General features: G+C 44.1%; 1 protein-coding gene across 1 annotated transcript in view; it reads left to right on the top strand.

The window, feature by feature from the left end:
• DGCR2 (DiGeorge syndrome critical region gene 2) overlaps nucleotides 1-25,095 on the top strand; it is a 1,448,564-nt gene that overhangs the window by 1,315,887 nt on the left and 107,582 nt on the right. The window contains exon 9 of the mRNA XM_044068694.1: nucleotides 9,793-10,029. Within this exon, the coding sequence (XP_043924629.1) occupies nucleotides 9,793-10,029 (237 nt within the window). The remainder of the gene's footprint in view (nucleotides 1-9,792; nucleotides 10,030-25,095) is intronic.

Genomic DNA, 25,095 nt, shown 5'->3' with positions numbered 1-25,095 from the left:
ACTGAGGGCAACCTGCCAGCAGGTTACCCAAATGTAATGACTGCAAGAGTGAATACACTAGAACATCTACATTTATGGTAAATGTACACAACTGTACTTTACTCTGACTCCAAAAAGAGGCTTATGGAATTCTTACTCGTTCCTCAACACAGGCCTTTAGCTGTCCCTCCTGTTCTGGACATTGTAGATGATGCTTTCCTGGAATCCAGCCTTTCCCCAGACACCTTACCTCCAGCTCCTAGTAAACATGACAGGTATTGCATAGTACCTGACTCTCACAAGTTCCTCTTCAAGAATCCTACTGCGGTTCCAGAGACAATTTCACAAGGACAAAAGGGCATTAAGGCTACTGTTGCCAAAATCCTACCCCTTCTGATAGAGATTCTAGAGCCTTGGACAGATTGGGAAAGAAGGTATACATGTCTGCTACTTTGGCCATTACGGCTTTAAATTGCCAGTTTCATATGTTAAAGTACCAGCAGCATATTATGGGACTATTTAAACAGAAAATGATGTTGATTCCTGACTCTGCTGAACACAAAGAATTACAGGATTGAATGCATTCTGCAGAACAAGTTGGTAAACATACTTTGCAATGTGGTTTTACTCTTTAGAAGCATCTTGCAGAGCTGCTGTCACTGGGGTCTGTACTTAGAAGGCATGCTTGGCTTAAGGGGCAAAACTTTCCAGATCATGTTAAAGCTAAATTACTGGATGCTCCCTTAAACCAGGACCGCCTGTTTGGCAGCAAAGCAGAAGTCCTCAAAAAGATGGAGAAAAAAGCTAAATCTATGCAAACTGTTAAAGATTTCCTGCAAGTACAGCCTCCCAGATTTAGTAGGCAATGACCTTCAAAAAAATTGTCTTTTCCAGTCTCTTCCAGGCCCTCTCAGTCCAAATCCAGGAACAGCAGACCCGCCTAGGTTACAGTCTCAGGCTACGCACAGGCCTAAGCAGTGGGGGGCTCCCACTTTCAAAGCAGGGAGTAGTAAGGCACCCCCATATGGAAAAATGGCAGAATGACTTGACCTTAACTCTTCCGAGCCCTGCTCAGCTGCGTGCTCCCTTAGGTGGAAAGCTTACCCTGAATGCAAAAAACTGAGAACTCCTTACCGAAAGCAAATGGGTTTTGAATATAGTTTCCCAAGGATACATATTCTACTTCCACACCCTAACAACCCCAAACAATTGGCCGGACCTACCCCCAAATCAGTGGGCAGAGGCCCAACAGCAGGTTCTCTTACTTCTAAGTATCAGGGCTATTCAACCTGTCCCAGCAGAAGAAAGGGGAAAAGGTTTTTATTCAAGACTTTTCCTGGTACCCAGAAAAGACAGCTCCTTGCATCCTATCCTGGACCTCTCTATTCTAAACACCTTTTTGGTAATTCCAAAATTCAGAATACTAACACTTCAACAGATGCTTCCTATGCTTGGCAAAGATGCCTGGTTGGCAACCTTAGACTTAAAGGAAGCTTACCTGCACATTCCAAATAAGGGAATCTTGCAGGAAATACCTACGTTTCAAGGCATGCTCCATGCACTATCAGTTCCCTGCACTTCCCTTTGGCTTATCTACTGCGCCCAGGGTATTCACAAAGTGTCTAGCTCCAGCCATTGCATTTTGCAGGCAGAGAAATATTCAGATATACCCATACTTGGACGATTGTCTGATTTAGGCAGAAAGCCAGGATTTGCTTTTAAACCATCTGGCATTCGTAACGAATATTCTAATGTCACTGGGATACACCATAAACAAAAAGAATTCTCACCTAGTACCCTGCCAACAGATTGTATTCCTGGGAGCAAGCTTGAACACAACTTTCCAGATGGCTTTCCTCACTCCAGAAAAACAAGTTTATTTAACAACCTACTTCAAACTACTGGCCACAAAGACCCAGCTATCTGCAATGAAAACTCTGCAAGCCCTGGGGTTTATGGCCTCTTGCATTCTACTAATTCCATATGCAAGACTGCATGTGAGGAAACTACAGTGGTATCTAAAAAGCCTACAGTGTCAACATTCTCAGGACCTGGAATCAATGATTCCTATTATTCCTTGTATCAAGACAGAGTTCCTTTGGTGGGCAGAGGCCTGCTACCACAACAAGGGGCTCCCTTTCACTCTACCCCCTGCCGCCCAAACCCTAACAGATGCATCAGACTATGCATGGGGGCACACTTGGCAGGGCAGTGCATTCAGGGCAAATGGAACCAGAGACAGATGCACCTGCATATCAACCAAAAATAAATGTTAGCTGTACAGAATTCCCTGACAGCCTTCGAAGACCACATTCTTCCAGGACAATTATTGGTAAAGGCATACAGTTATGTGGTATATAAGCCGGGGGAGATCCCACTCCTACCTTCTCTGCAGACTAGTCATGGCTCTGTGGAACACAGCCTCGAGCTATCGAGTACACCTACAGGCTCAATTCCTGCCAGGCAAGCTAAATTCCCTGGCAGAAGACCTAAGCAGAAATCTCATGAACTCACCCGAATGGAAACTGGAACCAAAAATATTCAACCTCTTGAGGAACAGATAGGGGGATTCCAGTGATGGACCTGTTTGCCTCCCCTCAGAACTACCAATTTGACAAATTCTGCACAAGGGCTTCCCACAGTCAAGCTTGGAAAGTGGATGCTCTGTCCTTTACCTGGGAAAGCTTCTCAATTTATGCCTTTCCCCCTCTCCTGTCGGTTCTGCTGAAGTTCAAACAGGACAAGCCAAGGACAATACTGATTGCACCAGACTGGCCATGCCAACACTGGTACCCCCTTTTCAGCAGTATGACATTGTGAGAACCATGGCACCTGCCTCAGATCCATTCCCTGCTGTCCCAGCAGGCAGGCCAGATTCTGCACCCACAACTTCAAACCCTGAATCTTGCAGCCTGGCTAATTCCTTGAGCTCTCCAATTGCGTCCCTCAGTAAGCCGGTACAGGAAAGTCTTGTGCACTCTGTGTCAAGAAAAGTCATACAACCTTAAATAGTTCTTCTGAAGCCAATTTTTACAGTATTGCCTGTTTCTTCCTTAACCCCAAGAAGGCATAACACTAAGTTTGTATGGAGTAGCAGGGGTAATGGAGGGATGCATTGGAGCTTTACTCCTTAGAAAAATGCTTAATTTTGCTGTTTATTGTTCACATTGACTTAATCACTTGTGGCTGTGATTTGTTCAGTGGCACAGTGTTCAGCTAGAAGCTATGTATGTATCTGCTTAAAATTGTCTTGTTAGCTTGATGCATGTGGTGGGCAGTCACTGGATTTCAGTTCAAGTATTCCCTTCTGCCCACTTCTTTGGGGGAGATGATTTCTGTCTGCTTTTAGTAGGATATGTGTTTTAGTGGCTAATGTAAACTGTACAAGGGTCATCTGTTTTGAATTGTTGGGAGCTCTTGTTTTTGAACCAACTTTGGCAGCCTTCATAGGCCCACTGTTGTATGCTGTTCATAGCTTCGTAGGGAGTTAGAGGCATGTGATCTAGGTGACCATTGAGGAGCCTAGCCCTAAAGCTCTCTGTGGTTAAGTAGCTTGCTTAAGGTCATACGGTAGACAAAGGGAGCCTGAGGGAGTCAAACCTTGCACCATAGGAAGTAGCTCATTAAAAGCTCATACCCTTAATCTTCTGCCCTAAATACCAAGATAGGCTGTGTTGATTAAGTTAGCATAGAGAATTTCTTGCTGCTGGTCATGATGATCCATTATCCTTCATATGTTTTCATGAAAACAGAGATTTGATTTCATAGTCCTTAAGTGCACACTGAAAGTTGGCTATTCATTTTGTGGAATCACTGACAAAGAAAACGTTTAGTAGTCTTGCTTATTCCCACAAAGCACTACACACTGCCTGTGAATGAGTAGTTCATAATGAAATTGTTAATGAAGCCTAGTGCTATGACCTGTGCCTGCATCTGTTATATTTGCATTATATTAAAACATCTGCTGAAATCATCTCTATCAGTTAGCATACTTTTTCAGATAAAATACTTTTATTGTTGATCAGGTTAGGGTGATTAGCTTCCCATGGCGTGCAAACTGTAGATGTTCATCGTGTTACCCTGCTGCAGTCATCACACTTGGGTTATCCTGCTGTCAGGTGGTCCCGCAGTCGGCCTGAATTCCAAAGTCTTGTTCCGGTGTCAGTTGCTGTCGCTTCTTCCCTGACGTCAGTGCACCAGGGGTATACAAGAGGCATCAGACTCCATTTTCTTTTGTCTTTCTTGCCGCACGGTGCCCGAAGCAGAAGCAGTTTGCAAGTGCCGGTCGGCCGACACCTGAGATTTTCGATTTGAATTTCAGTCCGAAGTCTTCAATAAAGCTAAGTACCTCATTGGGGAACATTTTCTTGCCTCAGTCCGATGTCAGAAAAAGTTAACAATTGCATTTCTTGTGGGAAGCAAATACCTCATAAGGACTTCCATTCCTATTGTTTTCCTTGCCTAGGCCCAGACCACGACATCACAGGTTGTCGGTTTTGCGCTAGGTTTAATAAATGAACTATCAAACTCCGTTTTGACTTCGTACGACATTACTTTGGTAGGAAATTTAATTGTATCATGCCGTCAGAGCAGCTGATGACCGCCATACATAAACGCAAGGATAAGGACAGGCAGCCTAGGAACAAGACATACTCCAAGGCCTCAGCTGGGCCTGTCGCCGATTCTCTGGTTTACAGTGAGGCGCCTACGCAACCCCTGACAACTGCAGAACTGGAACCCCAGACAGCTGCGGATTCCCAAGCGGAGCCTACTAGGCCGACGCAGCCATCTACTGACACCGGAGCAGAAGTAGACACCGGTGCAGTGGAAACCCCTTCGGTTGCAGAAGGTGTCTTCAGACCGACTACACTCACCATTAAATCTTATGCTAAGCTTAAAACTCCTTTAAAACCTAAGAAAACCGTACATCAGTATACAGTTCAAGGCCCCATGCCTAAGAAACAGATGCTTAAGATGGCTGAAGATTTGATTACCCTTATCAGGGGTTCCCATCCCCCTCCTGATAAAAGACCAAGACAAGAGGATTATGCATCCTCTGACCAGGTTTCACTCTCCTCAGATTCCTCTGAGGAACAGGATTACACTTTTCCACCTTATGAAGACTGTGATGCTGAAGACTCTATTCCCTCAGCATCTCCCCCTGAAGACTACTCCTTTGGGGAAACTTTACATTCCATAAGGGAACATTTCCACTGGGAAGGCCAGGATTACTCAGATTCTAAGAAAAGGCTCCGAGAGTTCCTTTTACTACCCCAGCAGAGACCTCTTGCTATCCCTCCTGTTTTAGTTATTGTGGATGATGTTTACTTGGAGTCTAGTTTAAATCCAGATTATTTACCTTCTGCTTCAGCCAAACCAGACCGATACTACAGAGTACCTGACTCACACAAATTCCTTTATAAAAGCCCTGTAGCTGACCCAGAAACAATTTCCCAGGGTCCTAAGGGAGCAAAAGCTTCTATGGCTAAAATCCTGTGCCCTCTGAAATGGATTCCAGAGCCCTAGATAGATGGGGAAAGAAAATATACACCTCAGCAATTCTGGCTATGAGAGCATTGAATTGCCAGTTTCATATGTTGAAATATCAGCAATTCCTAATGTCTCAGTTAAAACAAAAAATGAGCAGGCATTCAGAACAGTCTGAATTCAAGGAAATGCAGGATCTGTTGCATGCAGCTGAACAGGTGGGCAAACATACTTTACAGTGCAGATTTGATTCATTGGAAGCTTCCTGTAGAGCAGCTGTTACTGGCTCTGTCATACGTAGACATGCTTGGTTAAAAGAACAAACCCTCCCTGACCATGTTAAAGCAAAATTATTGGATGCACCTTTACAGCAGGATGTATTTGGTGTCAAAGCAGAAGAGGTTTTAAAGAAAGTGGAGGTTAAGGCAAAGTCTATGCAAACGGTCAAGGATTTTTTGCAGGTACAACCCCCTCGTTTCAGCAGAAATTGGCCAACAAAAAACTGGTCCTTTCCAGCACAGAGGGGCAAACACAGACGCCCAAGGGGCAGAGGTCAGTCACAGGGCCCTTACAAACCTCGCCAATGGGGTTCTGCTACCCAGAAAGGTGGAGAAGACAGGCCCCAAGCTAGCAGAAGACAAACACAATGACTCTATCCTCAAACTACCAAGCAAATCTCTCCTGGCAGCTCCCTTGGGAGGAAAACTAGTATTTTTTGCAGACAACTGGCACATCATCACAAAAGACAAATGGGTTCGAAACATTGTCTCTCAAGGATACAGATTCCACTTTCATACCTTACCAAGGATCAAAGGAATGCCAAACCTGCCACCAAATCAATGGGCAGAGGCACAAAAACAAATTACAGCTCTCATGGACATGAGAGCCATTCAACAGGTACCTACACAGGAACAAGGACAAGGATTTTACTCCAGATTCTTCCTAGTCCCAAGAAAGGACAAAGCATGGAGACCCATTCTGGATCTTTCAATTCTGAACACCTGTCTGCAAGTACCAAAATTCAAGATGCTAACACTACAGCAGCTTCTTCCCATGCTGGGCAAGAATGCTTGGCTAGTCACTTTGCACCTCAAGGAGGCATACCTGCATGTCCCTATCAGACAAAATTGCAGAAGATACCTCCACTTCATTGCAGGTTCAACACATTATCAATTCTCTGCACTGCCTTAGGCTTATCTACTGCGCCCAGGGTCTTCACAAAATGCCTGGCACCAGTAATTGCATACTGCAGACAAAGAGGAATTCAAATATACCCTTACCTGGATGACTGCCTTATTCAAGCAGAAAGCAAGGACATTCTTTTAAAGCATCTGGCATTTGTCAAACACCTTCTAAGTTGTCTAGGGTACACAGTAAACGAAAAGAAATCAAAACTAGTGCCCTCACAAAACCTAATATTCCTGGGTGCCAGCTTGAATACAATGGCCCAGATGGCTTATCTCACACAAGACAAACAACGACAGCTGATTCAATATTTCAAAATAATGGCAACAAAGACCCAACTCCCTGCAAGAAAAATTCTGCAGGCCTTGGGATTCATGGCATCTTGTATACTACTAATACCATTTGCAAAACTGCATATGAGGAAATTACAATGGTACCTGAAAAGTGTATGGACTCAGCACAGCCACAGCTTGGAAACAATGATACCACTCATTCCCTGCCTTCAACAGGAGTTTCTATGGTGGGCACAGGCATGTCACCTCAACAAGGATCAGCCTTTCACCTTACCCACAGCCAGGCAAACTATGACAACAGATGCATTGGACTATGCCTGGGGAGCACACATGGCAGGGCAGTGCATTCAGGGCAAATGGACTTCAGATCAGAGGCATCTGCATATCAATCAAAAAGAAATGCTAGCAGTACGGAATGCCCTAACAGCTTTCAAGGACCTTCTACACCCAGGACAACTAATAATAAAGACGGACAATACCACAGTAATGTGGTACATAAACAAGCAAGGGGGGCACACATTTCTACCCTCTATGCAGGCAAGTAATGACCTTGTGGAACACTGCACTGTCTTACCAGGTTCAATTACAAGCATAATTCCTGCCAGGAAAGAAGAACACATTGGCAGACGACCTAAGCAGAAGCATCATGGATCCACACGAATGGAAACTAGATCCACAAGTATTTGCAATGATAGCTCAAAAATGGGGACGCCCAGACATAGATCTGTTTGCAAGCCCCCACAACCACCAACTTCAAAAATTTTGCGTAAGGACCTTCCATCCACTAGCTTGGAAAGTGGACGCCCTCTCATTCAGTTGGAAAACAGTAACAGTGTATGCCTTCCCTTCACTGCCTCTTCTAGCAAAGGTACTGCTGAAAGTCAGATTAGAGAGGCCACAAATGATACTCGTTGCACCATACTGGCCACGCCAGCATTGGTATCCAATTTTAAGGAACATGGCCCATGGCCCACCATGGATTTTGCCACAAATTCCTCACCTGCTCACCCAGCGAGACAATCAAATTCTACACAGCCAGCTCAAGATTTTAAACATGGCTGCATGGCAAATTACCTAAACAACCAGCCAACACCTTTATCCAAAGCTGTTATGGATGTCATTCTGGAGGCCAGGAGACATTCAGACAAATGGAAAAGCTTTTGCGCCTGGAACTAGGCTAAAGGCCTAAACCCTCTTGATCCAAACATCCCTCAGATTCTACAATATTTAACTGAGATGTTACACAAAGGACTTTCCTTTTCATCTATTAAGATCCACGCCTCAGCAATTTCAGCTCATTACAGCACGGATCCTCCTTTATTCTCACATCCACTCCTAAGACAGTACCTCAGAGGGGCTAAGAACTTAAGACCGCCAAGGAGAGCTCCTTCACCTACTTGGGATCTCACCTTTGTTCTGGAAAAGCTTACACTGCCGCCCTTTGAACCAGCTTTTTCAGCTGATTTAAAATTTCTTTCATGGAAAACTGCCCTACTACTAGCAATAACCTCAGCTAGAAGAGTCTCAGAGCTACAGGCACTAATGGCAGTGGAACCTTTCCTCAATTTTCGTCAAGACAGTCTCTCTACGAACTAACCCTTCATTTATGCCAAAGGTGGTATCCAGTGTGGCCCTAAACCAAACCATTCACTTGCCCACCTTCTTCCCAAATACCCAGAACAAAGGAGAAAGACTCCTGCACTCTTTGGACATTCACAGGCAATTACGTTACTACTTCGATAAAACTAAGGCTTTCAGAAAAACTGACCAGCTCTTTGTAGCCTATGCTACAGGATCACAAGGAAAAGCCATCTCAAAGCAGACCATTTCTAAATAGATAGGGCATTGCATACGTTTCTGCTACACACATCATGGGAAACCAGTACCTGCTAACATTAGGTCCCACTCCACCAGGGCTGCAGCTACATCAGCAGTCTTTCTCAGAGGAGTGCCAACCCAAGGATATTCTGGAAACTGCAACTTGGAGTTCAGTGCACACCTTCACTAAACACCATCACCTACCTCTATACTCTAAGACTAGAGCTGGTTTTGCCACTCCAGTTTTGCAGGGCCTACTAGCTTCTTCTAACCCTGTTTGACTCCACCTCCCATCCTTAGCTTTGGGATTCAACCCAAGTGTAATGACTGCAGCAGGGTAACACGATAAACATAGTACAGTTTTGTACCTACCATAAATGTAGATGTTCGAGTGTTCATCCTGCTGCAGTCCAGGTTACCCTCCCTCCATCCCCTCTGAACCAGCTGAACTTCTCTACCACTCTATCCTATACTACCTCTGTGGTGTATTTGCTTGTGCCTAAGGGTTTTGTTTTATTTTTATTATTTTTATATAGCTATATGTGTGTGTATATATATATATATATATATATATATATATATATATATATTGCCTACCTACTGGGGGCACCTGACATCTGGGGCAAGAAAAACTGAAGAAAATGGTGTCTGATGCCTCTTTTATACCCCTGGCGCACTGACATCAGGGAAGAAGCGACAGCAACCAACGCCGGACCAAGACTTTGGAATTCGGGCTGACTGCGGGACTGCCTGACGGCAGGATAACCCAAGTGTGATGACTGCAGCAGGGTGAACACTCGAACATCTACATTTATGGTAGGTACAAAACTGTGCTTTACTTTGCATATATTTTTTGGTAACTTTCATGGCTGTTGCTCGTACTTTTTAACTGTAAAAATGTATTTCCTTTTGCTTTAGTCGCACAGTTCTCAGTCTGTTGTAACTGTTACCACGTTAATGTATGGAATGGTAGCAAAGACTTAGATAAAGTAATTCTTCTGTTTATTCCTTTCTCCTCGTCTTGTTGCAGTGCACCATTTTAACCTTGGACGGAGAATGCCAGGTTTTGATTATGGTCCAGATGGTTTTGGCACTGGTCTGACACCGCTTCATCTGTCAGATGATGGAGAGGGAGGGGTCTTCCACTTTCATGATCCACCTCCCCCATATACTGCCTATAAATACCCGGATATACAGCATCCAGATGACCCACCACCACCATATGAAGCCTCCATAAATCCAGACAGCATGCTTCATACTAGCACTGGTATGTATGATCTAAACTATGGGAAGACTGGTATTCTGGGTATCCTGACATTATCAGCATGAGCATGTGCAATAAAAATATTGCAAGATGTAAAGTAGAAGAATACAGTAAAAAGTGCAGCACATTGTAATTCATATGAAGCTCATGAAGTAAAAAATCTGTGAATTTGTTACTGCTACTCAACTGAACATCAGGAAAGTTCTGATGAGAATCCATCTGTAGTGAAATGTGGCATTTATGTCTACAGGTATCAAGGGAAATGCCACTTAAGTGGCTGAAGAATGCAGAACTTCTTAAAAGTAGTAAATTCTGTGTAGTAACTTGAAAGCTGGACAAGCATATCGCTAGTCAGCTTGGAAAAAACAAGGCTTACTTATGACAGAAGAAATAGGTAACATGTTGTGGAAAGATTATAAGTTGTGGCAGGCTGTTAGTTTGCATTCTAGTGTGCATATGTTTTCTCTGTAATGATGCGAGTACTTTTTGTCCATATCTTTTATTCTCATTGTATGTCTCACTATTGCAGTAATATTCCATACACAAGATTTGCTGGAAGGTTGGATGTCTGCCTTTAGGTCTGGCTTTCATAGTGTTCTTAGGACACTCCCATGTATGCGACTCTTCGTATCTGACAGACATTGATTATAAAGAGGGACTTCTCTCATGCCACTACATTTTCCCATTGGAAACGTATGAGTATTATACAGCTGTGGTAAGCTTTCAGGCTGACAGACGTACCCATTTTGGGGACCTGTCTGTTCTTAAATCATGTTTAGATAGTACTTTTTTGATTTATTAATTGTGACTTTGAATTGAACTTGAAAAGCTTCCAAGATCCATGAAGCCCCATGAAAAGCATGCCACTACATACGCTTGTGTAAGGCAAATTCCGCACATTTTCATTCCCAGTACTACTGCTACTGCCTAAGAGAGAAGAAAGTGACATCTCCTGCAGAAAATACTGCACTACTTTCAGGAGAAAACCTTTGCTGAGTATTCCAGAATCCTTAAACCCCATTTAGTTCAAAAAACCTTGAAGCCTTTGTGCAGGCAGACTGCATGAAGGAAGACAGTCTACCAGTGGCATTGTTGTAAAAGAGAGGGACTTGTTTCATAGATGAGTCATAGGACATTGTCACCCCACCAGCTTTACAGAAGCTTGTGTGTTCCTGTTGAGGGGGTGAGCCATACTTGCTGATAGAGCACATTTTCATTAGGACTCAGGGCTGGTTTGTAAGAGCCAGTGAAATATGTCTGCATTGCTCAAGTGAAGTCTGCTCCCCCTGAACTCCAAGGAAGAACTGCTGTTATTTTGACAGATGATTTTCCCAGTTGACGGCTGAGTAGCCATTCTCCCCTTCAGGCATATCACCTCCTGTCTGCCACCATTTTTGCAGTTCGACTGCAGAAAATGTGCAGAGGAGTATTGTCAGCATTGTAGAGGACCAGTCTTCTCTGATGGGAGACCTTTTACCCCAGAAGAGTAAATATTCCACCTAACCTAACTCATCAGATTCATATCCTAGGAGATGAGGGTTTCGCTTTATCTTCTTAGATTATCTCTCCTGAGAGTTCTAACACAAGTCACGAAACTCATCCCTGTGGCTCTCCTTTGGAGGGTGTCTACTTTGGCGATGCCCTGAATTTGATAAAGGAATATTTTAAGGTGGGTAGAGGAGATTTCTACTTTAACGTAATTGTATGTGCTTCTGCTAGGGATAGAGGAGCCCAAGCTCTTGGCTGTTCTTCTGGCCTTATCAACATTTCAGGATGCTTTTAGATCCACATTGCTAAATGCTTGACTACTACCAGATGCCAGACCGAGAGAAAGGAGACAGATTTTACAGAGTCCAGGTAGAATGTAAACTTCTGTAAAGAAGCTCTGTACTAGTCAGGTCAGTAAAGCTAATGGGAGTCTGTAAATGTTCCTTGTTGGTCCAGGGACTTAATACCTTGTCAGAGAGCATTACAGGCACTGACCACGGGGAGCAATTACAACAGGTAAACTCCATTACTATTGCTTTTAACATCTTACAGAATTTTAACACTGCAGATTTACTGTGTAATAGAGGTCTGAGTTTTGTTCCTGCCATCATTACTAACCCAGTTGAGATGGTAACAGAACTGAGACTGTTTGAGACATTTAAATCTTAATGATCTGATAATGTTCTTTTCATTCTTCCTCACTGATGGGTTTTGGATCCGACCTCTGATCCGATTCGACTGCATTTCAAAGACTTGGATCAGAGTTTGCAGCTCCTCCCATAAGGCACCATACCTTCCCTAACTCCTCAGATCTCATTTGCCACCATTGTGACCAGACGCAGGTTTCCCGAGTCTCGATTTTCCACTGAGATTTAAACTACATAGAGCTAAGTTTCCTTGATATGATGTTTTTATAACCTTTTTCTGTCGCATTCTCTCTCTTTTTGTGCTGTTTTATCACAGGCGTTAAGGATTGCTGCTTGTCTTTCTGTCTTCCTCCTTTTGCCTTTGCCACTTTCTATTGTTTTTCTTTAATACTTGTTAGTTTAAATAAAAAAAATATTGTTGAACCAGTTAGTCTAACTGGTATTTAGAAACCTTTTGTGTGGGTGTGTACGTGGTTTGTGTGCGCATAAATATCAGCACTTGTTTACCTGTTTTTGCTTATTAGTTATCAAGATGTCTGAGAAACCTACAGGCTTCAAAAGATGCACTTCTTGTGGGCATAAAATCCCTAATTTGGATGCCCACAAGAAGTACATCTACTGTTTAGGACCAGGGCATCTGAATGTGGACTGTGATTCATGTCCCTCCTTTAACATGCAAGCGTTGTCAGATTGGAGCAACAAACTTATTTTGAAGGAAACCCCCTCAAAGCCTTCCAGCTCCAGAGAGTCAAAAAGACGAACCCTTTCAGCTTCCCTGAGAGCCTTGTTGGAGGCTTATGAAAAGATAGAAGCTCTCAAATAAAACTACTTTGGATCTGAGCAAAACTAGACCCTGTCAAATCCAGAGGCATCCTCAGATCCAACAGGAATTATAGTCGCAAGGACTTCACCTTTACCAGTATACTCTGTTGAATCCCAGAGTATCGGATCTGACAGCTAGAAGCTATTCGTTGGATCCTAGAGGATTTGATCCAACCGTTAAGAGCCGTATTGCAAAACATACACTGAAACCAATTTCCCTGGCTCCTCCTAAGGTCCTACAGACACCTTCTGAATCATCCAGACTAGCTTCCTCTAAGAACTTTACAGAGGCCAACATGGACAGTGTGATGTGGAAGTTCCTCAGGGCTCAGATCCAGATAGGGATCTTGCCAATTCTTTCCCCTCTTGGATCCATGAATGTACCATCTCATTCTTTACGGACTCCTCTGATCCAACCGGGGTTTTGGAACTCCAGTATCCTGGATACCAAGAGAGTCTGCATTGGATCCAAGGAAATACCCTTTCTCAACTCCGACTATATCCCTGAGCTCATTGGATCAGAGCAGGTTTCTGATCTGAGAGGTTGACATCGGGTCCTGGGGATGGCATTGGCTCGGACTTTGTCGAATCCATCCCTTTCCCTTGGGGCCTTGCGGCTCAACAGCTCTGGTCCGATTCTGTCAAGAGGCCTCTGATACAGGGTTGGCTCTGGTCCCCCCCCCGACTGCTTAGATTCCTGGGGGTGGGGTTCTCTGGGTCCATTGGCCTTCCAGGTTGCAGAAAGGACATTCTCTATGTTCAGAGAATCATCCTCTCACATCCCGGATCTTCCCAGCCTGTCCTTCGTTGGGTCTGAGCCCATCATTCCTGCCATAGGTCTGCCTACCCGAGAAGCCTCCAGACATCCACCCCCAAGGAAGTTTCTCCTTCTTCCGATATCTCTCTCGAACACCCCATTAAGGAGATCCCTCTGAAAAAGACGTGTAAGAAGAGGCACATAGATTCCACTGTGGAGTGTCTCAGTGAAGACACTGACTTTGAGGTGGAAAGATCTCCCCAATCACCACCTGAAGACGTCGTCTTTGGAGACATACTGAAACTCCTTAAGCAGAAAGGTTGGCTGGTCTTCCCAACTTTCTATCGAGTCAGTGTCCTGGAGGCTTTTGGGGTGGGCCCATCTATGTCTTAGGTGACCCCCCCCGGCAGATGAACGTATTGATTTAGTATCCTGCTGGGCTTGGAAGGAACTGGACACTGCCGAGCCTATCCCTAAACACCAGGACAGATTCTTTAGCTGACCTGCAGACAGACCTCACTGGGGTAAGGGTGTTCTAGTTGATGCTATTGTTGTGGAAGGAGCTATGAAGAAGGAACTAGCTGAAAAAAGCTTTACTGTCCATCCACCAAACAGTGAGTCCAGAGAGATGGATGGATTTGGAAAATGCATTTATGCCTCAGCCACCTTCTCATTTGGGTTGTTAAATTATCTGGCACATTTCACCCATTTACAGAGAGATTTGATTAAAGAACTTTCAAATCCTCTTGCTGATGCCATGTCAGAGGAAGACCTCAAGAAGGGTTCCTAGCAACTGGCTAGTCTATTGTCCATTGCTAATTCCTCAATGAAACTGACCTCCCATACTGTGGAAGGTACCTCTCGAGCAGCCGGTTCAGGTATATCAGTCAGGAAGACGTGCCTGGATGAGGCTTTGTGACTTTGTGGAGCCCTTCAAGGCATCCGTTGTTAATGCTCCCTTTGATGGCTGTTCCTTGTTTGTGCCATCAGAGAAAGATGCACCAATTCACAGCGAGCAAGGAGGAAAAAGACCCTGTCTGCCATGGGGATCAAGTTTTTCCCATCTCGGATGTTTTCTAGGAACCAGCGTGGAGGGAAGAAAACTTGATTCAGGGAAGTCTTGGGGACCATTCCAAGACTCATGAGGAGATGTTTCCTCCAGCGGCAGAGAAGGAGGTTTCAATGGTAGGCACCGTCCCAGAGGCAGGGAGGGTCAGCAGAACCAGGGCTTCAGAGAACCTCAATCTGACGGGCTCTATCAGTGCTCCTGAAGTGCTGCCTGACTGTCTATCTCTGGAGGCAGTCGGTGGTTGTCTATCCCTGCACCTAGATGCCTGGACAAATTTTACAAACAGTGCTTGGGTGCCAAGTGTAATATCCAAAGGTTATTACATTCCCTTTTCCCTCCTGCCGCCAGGTCTCAGGAGGAAACTTCCTAATGTGCCACCCAGTCAGAGGGAGTATGCAACACAAGCTCTAAAACTACCACAAAAGGGAGTCATCCACAAGGTTCTGACTAAGCATATAGGATTCAGAACTTACTCCTGCTTCTTTTTAGTGCCAAAGAAAACAGGGGACCTAAGACAAATTTTGGATCTAAGCAGTCTAAATCAGTGCGTCAAGAAGTTGAAGTTCTGGATGGTTACAGAGTCTATTCTGACACTTTTTCCCCAAGGACGATTGGATGTGCTCCATAGATCTCTAGGACCCATACTATCATATCAAAATAGGCAGGCGCTCCAGGAGACACTTGCGCTTTCGTCTGGGAGGCAGTCCCTACCAATTCAGGGCACTGCCCTTTGGACTCATCAGAGCCCCCCCCCACACACACACACACATATTTACCAAGTGCATGGTAATCGTAGCAGCTCACCCAAGGGTAAATGGATTCCAAGTGTTTCCCTGTCTAGACAATTGACTCATTATTTCACCACCAAGGCATCAGCTGCTACAAGCCAGAGTTTACTTGCTTCAGTTCTCCAGCTCCCTTGGCATTACAGTAAATATTGCAAAATCAAACTTGACTCCTGTACAAGATCTGGAATTTATTTAGTTATATTATTTTATTTAACATTTGTTTACCAGTAAAGCCCTACTGGGACAGAGCCCATTTTCAGTGGAGGCCCAGGGAGAAAGTCTCCAGACGCATGGGTTTGGTATGTGAGAGGAAACCCAGAGGACATGCAGACTCCACACAGAAGGCACCCCAGCCAAGACCTGAACCAAAGAACCTCTTGCTTTGAGACAACAATGCTAACCGCTGCACCATTGTGCCTCCCATTTCATAGGAATGCAACTGAACACTACAACCCAAGTAGCTTCACTACCTCTACATCGCATAATATGTCTGAGATATCAAGTACAGAAGTGTTTCCATCTCAAACTTGCCAATGATTGGAGCTGTGGGCAGCAGCACAGACTCTACATGGTGCCCTATAGGGTGAAGAGTTGTACAGACCCAACCACTTTGAGCATCTACTGTGGTGCGCAGTATCCTCAAGGTAGGAGAACACGGATAACAGATTGCATGTCGTGGCAAGGCTAGCCACTTGGTGTAAAATATGGCTCTAGGTGATTTGGTCATGTTGACTAATGTCGCCAAAAAATGGGCATGGGTAGTTACCGGTGATAAGTGGGTTGAGGACCCGGCCTACTCTGACCCACGCCAGGGACTCAAGCGAATGGTGGGAGGGGTATATGTGCCCCTGTTGGCCAGTGTGTGCCCACCATAAAAGCCCAGCAGCCCTGGATCAGTAAGCTACTGGCCGGCCGGTGTCTAGTTGCCCAGCCTGGGTTACCTGGGATAGTTCTGTTGAACGAAAGCTGAACGTAAAACCAACCAACCAGCCAAGCATGAACTGAGAATTGCTACGCTTAATGTAGGTTCACTGACCGGATGCAGCTTGGAAGTGGATGACATTGATGAGGCATCCTGTGTATCCAAGAGACGAGATGGAAGGGCAGTGCAGCAAAGCCACTTGGCTTGGGATCCAGACTGTTCTGCTCAGGTGGGGGACAGGCTAGAAATGGCATAGGAATTGTGGTGAGAGAGGCTTCAGAAGGACATGAGGGATATCATCAGAATTGATGACAGACTCATGGCAATCAGACTGCAGTGTACTTTGAGGGAACATGGGTGAAATTCTTTGCTAGGCTTAAAAGGGCCTCCACGCCAAAAGCCTAGTATCATCCTATGAACCTGTCAACTTGTGATAGGGCAGTATTCGTAATCTCAGCCTGTGCCCCATAGCAGGGTTGTGATAGGAAAAGAGTGCATTCAGACAGCTTGCAGGACCTACTAGATAAAACAGGACAACATGAATTGGTGTTGATAATGGGTGACTTAAATGCACATATCGGGACAGACCGAGCAGGATATGAGGGCTGCCTGGGTCCACATGGGTGGGGCAACAGGAATAAAGGAGAAGCCATTCTAGACTTCTGTCTGGCAAATGGCTTGATGGCCAATACATGATTCAGAAAGAGAGAGTCACAAGCTCACATACAAGAGTAGCCAACATGCAACTCTGGTAGACTTCCTCTTAGTAAGGAAAAGGCACTGGGGTAGAATCCATGATTGCAAAGTCATCCCCAGTGAAACAGTTGGCCCACAGCATAAACCATTAGTTGCCACAATCAGCTGCAAGCAGAGGTCAGAGAAGGCGCTGTGGTCAACAGAGACCAGGCTGAAGACCTGGAAAGAAAGTACAGCAGTTCAAGGAATTACTCGGGGCTCTAGCACCCAAAGAAGAGGAGAAAATAGGTGGAGTTGGAGTGGCAGCGCCTAAAAACAGCATGTGGTAGGACTACAGAAAAAAGATGTGTTGCCGAGTCGGGTATATAAATAAGGTACATAAGGAAAGCTGGTGGTAGAATGCAGAAGTCCTGGAAGTCATCAAAAGAAAGGAGTGCAAGAAGAAGTGGGAGATGGAAAAGACTGACCAGGATAGGAAGGACTGTTGGTTAGCTAACAAGCTAAGAAAGAAGTTGCAATGGCAAAGAATAGAGCATCGGAGTCTCTCTACCAATGTCTGGAAAGTGACTCCGTAAGGGGCACAAAGAAACTATATCAGGTTGCAAGGTAAAGAAGATAGACACCCTTCATTCGGGATGCCAGCAACAACTTGCTCATCAGTCCACAGGACATCAAAGGCAGATGGAAGGAGTATTTCCAGCAGCTTCTGAATGAAGAAAACTCCACAGAAGCTGTACTGCCCCAGAAACAGCCTACGATGAGAGGAGAGGAGAGGAGGATCCCACCTTAAAAGAAGTAAGAACAGCACTAAGGAAGATGAAGTCAGGGAAAGAAGCAGGCTCAGATGAGGTTCACAGCAGATGTGATAAAGATGCTGGGTGAGATAGGGGAGAAATGGCTCCTGAGGGTACTAATAGTGTGGAGAGAAAGGCGTATCCCAGATGACTGAAGAATAAACATACTTGTACCAGTGTACAAGAACAAAGGGGACATCCACAACTGTGGGCAGTACAGAGACGTCAAACTCGTACCACATTGCATGAATGTTCTGGAGAGGGTGATTGATAAATGGATACCCAGAGTAGTAGAATGTAAGATGGGAGATGACCAGTTCAGATTCAGATCAGGATACAGCACAATTGACTCGTTGTTTGCATCAGATGTTTGACAGATACTTAAGAAGAAGCTAGAGATGGGCATTCCTAGACTTGGAGAAGGCATATGTCAAGGTCCCAAGAAAGCTGATCTGGACAGTACTGCAGTGGTTTTAAGTCCCAGAAACATTGGTAGAATTAGTGCAGGCTATGTACAAGGACACAGTGACTCAAGTATGAACAGTGTTCGGCCTCACAGGAGGGGGTTCCCACTAGGAGAGGGTATACACCAGGGTTCAGCTCTGAGCCAACTGCTGTTCATACTGGTGATGGACTACATTAGTAAACAGGTTGAAGGGGGCAGATCAACAAAGCTCTATGCAGATGATGTGGCAGTACAGGGAGACTTTGAGTTAGAACTTCAGCAAAGGATAGGAGAATGGAATGCAAATTTGAAAGCACATGGGATGACACTAAGTACAGATAAGATGGTGTTAATGGCAGCAAATTGAGGAAATCAGTAAAAGGTGAGACTAGAGATAGACAGAAAGAGAGTGGAACAGATAAACAGCTCCAGGTATCTGGGAGGGGTGGTTGAGGCAGAGGATAGTCTGAATGAAGAAGTCAAAGCTAGAATTGGAGGGACTGCACCCAAGTGGCATAGAGTATCAGGTGTAGTCTTTGACAGAAGAATGCCAAAGAAACTGAAAAGTAAGGTGTACAAGACAGTTGTGCCACCAGTACTACTGTATGGTACAGAAACCTAGGCAGAACAGTTGAAGCTAGAGGTGATGGAAATTAAGTGCCTGAGAAAGGTGGTAGGATGCACACTGTGGGACAGACAAAGAAATGAGGATATAAGAGCATAAGCCAAAGTAGCTCCAATTGCAGAAAAGATCAAAGAGAACAGATTACGTTGGTTTGGGCACATCTTCAATGAAATTTATACATCTTGTAAACAATCCTACCTCATCCAATACGCAGACGACTCAACTCTCATCTCCAGCAACATCTCTTAACTCCATACCGTAACCCAACACACCTTTCTATCCACTGGAAAGTGGTTGTTTGATGATCTACTTATCCTTAACCCTAACAAGATCAAACCTTTATTCTTTCTCCCCCGTTCTCTTTCTCACCATAAATACACTTTTGCTATTACATCCTCCAACAATACAATAATTCATCCTGAAACTCGCACAAAGCTCCTAGGTGTCAACATTGATGATTAACTCAAATTCAACCTTCACATACTCCAATGCATAACCCCCCCCCCCCAGAAATTAGGTTTACTGTATCACAACAAAAAAATTCTAACTTCTAATGCCAGACTCTCCCTAGCACAGGGACTCCTCCTCCCTCCTATATGCTGCTCCAGTTCTAACCAGCATTCAGGCCACAACCTTGAACATACTTCAGCAAACATACTGTAAAATAGCTAGATTTATTACAAACTCTCCATACAATTCACACCACTGTCTAGCCCTAAACTCTCTCCAGTGGCTTGAACTCCCCCAACAACTCCTATCGTAGTTTCAAATGTTACCCTTCATTCTGTACAAAACCCTCTTCCTGTCCAGCTCTCTCATCCATGGTCTCCACCTATTCTCCACCTCGGACCCTCCGTACCTCTAACCAGCAACTTCTGGGCATCTACCAATCAGAGAATTGTAGGAAAATTTCTATATAAATACTGTGTAGACCAAGCTTGGAACAAACTTCCCTTAGACATGCGTTCCATCACCCACCCATCACACACTGAAAAAGAACTCAAATGTCATCTACTTAACACCAAAACTTGCCCTGTCATGACACAACCTAATCCCCCTATACCCCTGTATATATATCTAAATAATCTCTCCCCATTCATGTAGTACCTTACTAGGTGGTTACCTGCTAAACCCACTCAACAATACTGAGGGATATAAATTATTTTGTAAATATATACTTTATTTGTAAAAAATGTGTATATTGCTTTGTGCATGCTTTCTACTTTGTGTCTTTAATCTGTTGCATCTCAAATTTCTGTAATTATATGACTATTTTTATATACTTTAAGTTGTAACTGGAGCTTTTCTCTTCGTGTCTCCACTGAAAATGGGCCACAAGCCCAGTTGGACCAACCCGGTTAACAAATGTCAATAAAATAAATAAATGTGTAGAAAAGCAGAAGACAATCTGGTGTGGAAGATTTGGGACAGACAAGAAGAAGGTAAGAGGAAGCAAGGATGTCCAGCAAAGAGGTGGACGGATTGTGTGAAAGATCTGCGACAGTCAGGCATGAGTGTTAAAGAAAGCAGGAGTGTGGCACTGAATCAAGAGAGTTGGCGACAGTTAACATGATACCCCGACCCCATGTAGACAAAAATGGGAAAAAGGGGGCTGATGATGAAGTTACAGCACTTATTTCATCTCCTTCAGCAAAGTTAGTGCTATGAGTCCTGGGATCAGTGTCAGCTGATATCCTTCTAGTCCTGTTAGGAAGATTTTTTATGCAAATTCCACAATGGCCCTTAGTGGTTCAGTGGTCCATTCTTTACCAAGCTCCGTCTGTTCCCATCAAACTGACTCCAATTTTCAAACATCATCGCCAGTGGTGGATGCAGTCAAACAACCTGTCACGGGCCAGGCCACCCCACCCCCCCCCAGTAGCCACAGTGACCACGGACTCTTCCTAATTGGGGTGGGAGGCATTACAAGGGACGATAGTCCAAGGTATGTGGTCCCCCTACAAGACCAAGCTGCATATCAGTGTTCTCGAGATGAGAGCAGTCCTAACATTGCAAGCCTTTCAAGATATTCTCCCTCTGGAGACTATTACCATCCACACGAGCTACATAACATGCCAGTAGTCTGGTACATCAACAAACGAGGAACCCGATCCTACCCCTTGTGCAGAGAGGCCTTAAGAGTCTGGGAGTGGGCAATCTCTTCACAGCTTTCAGATTATAACGCACTGTCCAGGGAAAACCACATTGGCAGACAGACTCAGCAGTTCCATTCTGATTCCTCATGAGTGCTCCCTGAATCAGTTAGCGAATAGGATTTTCAGCCGTTGGGGCCAGCCTTGCTGCAACCTATTTGCCTCTCCCCTCTACAACAAATGTAGCAAGTACTTAGCTCTGATCCCCCACAGGGAGAGTAACTGAGGGATGCTCTGGTTCACGATTGGCCCCCCAGGTCTCGTCTATGCTTACCCTCCATTCCCATGAATTCCAAAATTTCTACAGAAAGCCAGAAGGTTGAAGAGCTCAGTAATCCTCATTGCCCCTTTCTGGCCTCTACAAGTATGTTTTCCTTTCCTATGGTCTCGCCTCTGATATCCTTCATGGATACTGGAACCCACTCAGGATTTCCTAGCTCACCCGTCAGAACCCCAGCTTCCCAATCTCCACACCTTCTAACTGGCCACATGTTTTTTCCACTTTCAATGATAACAGTCTAGGCTTGCTTCTGCAGTTCATGAAATTATTTTGGCTTCCCAGAAGGACTCCACCAAAAAGTCTGCAACAGTAAGTGGAAGATATTTTCCATATGGGCTTCTAAAGAGAATATTGACCCTTTTTCAGCACCTACTTAGCCATCCTACTGTTTCTCAGTACTCTTTTTAAAGGAGGAGCTAGTTTTTCTACCATAAAGTTACAACTGATTGCCGTATCTAATTCTTATACTGGAAATGAATCCTCCTCTCTCTCAACTTCCAGATTATGTAAAGCCTTTATGAAAGGAATCTGTCTTCTTAGGCCTCCCATAAAAGATTCTTCTCCCGCTTGTGATCTCACGTTGGTCCTTCAGGAGCTAGCTTAAAAACCTTTTGAACCAGCTTACAGTTGCTGAAGTTTCTTTCTTGTAAAACTAACTTTGGTGGCTATTACTTCAGCAAAAAAGTGTCAGAACTTCAAGCCTTGTCGGCTAGACCGGCTTACATTACATATATTCCACAGAGAGAGGGTATCTCTACAGACTAACCCGTCCTTTATGTCTAAAGTGGCCACAGAATCAGTCAATTCAGTTGCCAGTTTTTTTCCCAAGTTTTCTAATAAAGGTGCATATATGTTACATCTCCTTGGTGTTCATAGACAACTACGTTTTTACCTTCACAGAACAAAAAAAATGTCCAGGAAGTCTGATCAGCTGTTTGCTTGACCTAAACAGTTAGGAGAGGAGGATACATTCTCCAAAATTACTTTGGCCAAATGGATTACTGTTTGTGTATCTCTCATTTATTCCCGCAAAGGTGTAGAATTACCTTGTCCTCCTAAAGCCCACTCTACCTGATCTATGGCTCCATCATCTGTCTCATTGTCTTCTACAGCCTCAGTTGATGGTGTCTGTGCTGCAACTAATTGCTCAAAGACTCGTACCTTTGTTACAGATTATAAGTTGGACATGGTCTCCAGAAGCAGGGCATCTTTTGGCTCGACAGTGCTCCAGCTTATCCTTCCTGGCTGTATGCGAACAGCAGATTTATGACTTTTGCAGCAATAACTTCCATATCAGCCATTTTAGTTTACCAAATTAAACTGTTGCCCTTAAATTTGAAGATAATATACTCATTAAACTGCATAATGATCCCAGCTATTCATTCTTTATCAATTACTCTGCCACAGCATTTAAGGAGATTTCACCTGCACATGTTAAACAACTCTTGACTTTGACACACATCATCGTATATTTTCCAATATGTGCCATTTCAATACTGAAGGACTGATCACCATGGGCAGCAGCAAATTGGAAATGACTCATTTTCTAGAGCATCAGCTCCTGCCTAACTTCCACAATGCCTTTCCCTCTCCAGGTATTTTTTTGCCACTCCTGCCATCAGAATGCACATCTTAGATGCTCACTGTTTGATACAGAACGTTTATTTTAAGCCTCTCATCTGAGAGAACATTTCTTCCATATGTTTTTGTTATAGTTGTAGGCTTTCATTTACTATTCTGGTCAAGCAATTTTTTCTGTCAGTCTACTCCCCCGCTCATGTTTAGGCTTAGTTCACGATTACATCTTTGTCAATTACTTCATTCTCTAAAAAAAAAAAATCTGGATTAGTTGTGGTTATACCTGTTTTTAGTAATACAGTTTTCTTGCTTGTCTTTCTTTAGAGTGGTAGTGTATATTCCATGCTTGCTGTGTGCCCCTGCAAATGGCTTTAGGCATTATCTTTTTGAGCTTATTAGAGCACTTAAACTACCTAATGTGTAGTAATGGAAAAAAATATGGCCTTGGGATTCAGGAAATGCAGCCACAAGATTCATATCCCAGGAAACTTGCGGGGTTGTGCATGGTGTGCTTTGTGTCAGGATCACTTAATGCAAACGTTTCTAGTCCATAATGCTGCAAGAGTAGCAAAATAAACTGATTATGAAGGGGCCATCCCATTGAAGAGTACACAGGCTCCATCTTCACATTCTTGAGCTTTTTTGGCAGCTTCTTAAATGAAAGTGTCAATTACTCAGTACACTTGTCTGAAGAAGATTTTTGTCAGCTTCTTGTTGGAGAGGGAAGTGTCCAGATATTTGGATTACCGTCCGTCTTCAGATCTCTCATTAAGGTTGACAAGGTCTATTAGGATCCTGTGTTGACTGTGAGATAGTGATGCAAGTTTTGTTTGAGGCTCAGTCTAAATTGGGTGTTCTGTCATCTCCCTGGCTTTCGAGAGAAGACTGAGAAGGGACCCTTAGCACTATAACTTTTCTTACTCCTTCACAGGTCTCAGTTTTGGCAGCAAGAGTTTTGGAGCTGAGAGTCCAATGGAGTTGTCTCAATTTGCACCAAGCCTTTTGGTTTCAGTGGTCCGGATATCTATCCTTTTAGTGCTGAAGTCCACCAGACAACATGAACTCTGCTACGGCCTCAGTTCTAGGCTCAGCTTCCATTTCTGCTGTGCTGTTCTTGTCAGATTTTGACATTCGAGCCATCAATGCTGAAGCCAGTCTCAGTACTGTTTGTGACTTCAGAACTGCATCAAAATCCAGTACATCAGCTTCAAGGATGGTACCAGTGAGATTGGCACTGACACATCATTATTCAGATTCAAGGAGAGGATCGCTGAGCAGCTCACAAGGTTGGTGGTTTCAGGGGAAGCATCTACTTCCTTGGCGATACCCCATGAGCTTTGTAGTAAGTCTGCATCCCAAAAAAACACCAAGTCCCATGTAGACCTTGCCTATCTCAGAAAGACCTTTTCTCATACCACTTCAGACAAGTCCACTCCAAGTGTCGCTTGAAAATGACATGTAAAAGGAGGCAGAAGCACTCTGTTTTAGATTCCCTTTCCACAGTTGCATTTTCAGTGAAGGCAGGTTCCCCTTGGCCCTTCCAAAAAATCCAAAATATGTGGAAATATCAGAATTAATGAGATGATGGATCTTAGCCCATAGACCCCTCTCCCACAAGGAGGCTATTCTGCAGGAGGCATTTCTATGTTTATGTAAAAAAAAATTAACTCTTAAGTTCCTGCCAAAAATTAAATAAAGTGAGTAAAAGCTAACCAGCCTACTGGTCCCCATGTGTAAACAGTACAGTAAAAGGAAAAAGCTCATTAAAATATATGTGGAGCTTTTCTCCTCGGGACTCAACTGAAAATGGGCCACCAACCCAGTGGACTAACCCAGTTACCAAAAGACAAATGAAATGAATACATATAGCAAAACTAGAGAGACAAATCAAGAGCAACATCAAAAGGTTATCGAGTGTATTAAATGCTGCTGTTGGAAGCTAGGGATAATTATATATCCTCCTTGTAAGTTAAGAAATACACCCAGCTGTGCTCTGCATAATGGC

Source organism: Protopterus annectens, chromosome 4.part0, assembly GCF_019279795.1.
Source record: "Protopterus annectens isolate FY-2018-M chromosome 4.part0, PAN1.0, whole genome shotgun sequence".
NCBI lineage: Eukaryota > Metazoa > Chordata > Ceratodontiformes > Protopteridae > Protopterus > Protopterus annectens.
Note: the sequence above shows the minus strand (reverse complement) of the source record. Positions and strands in the feature narration are given on the sequence as shown.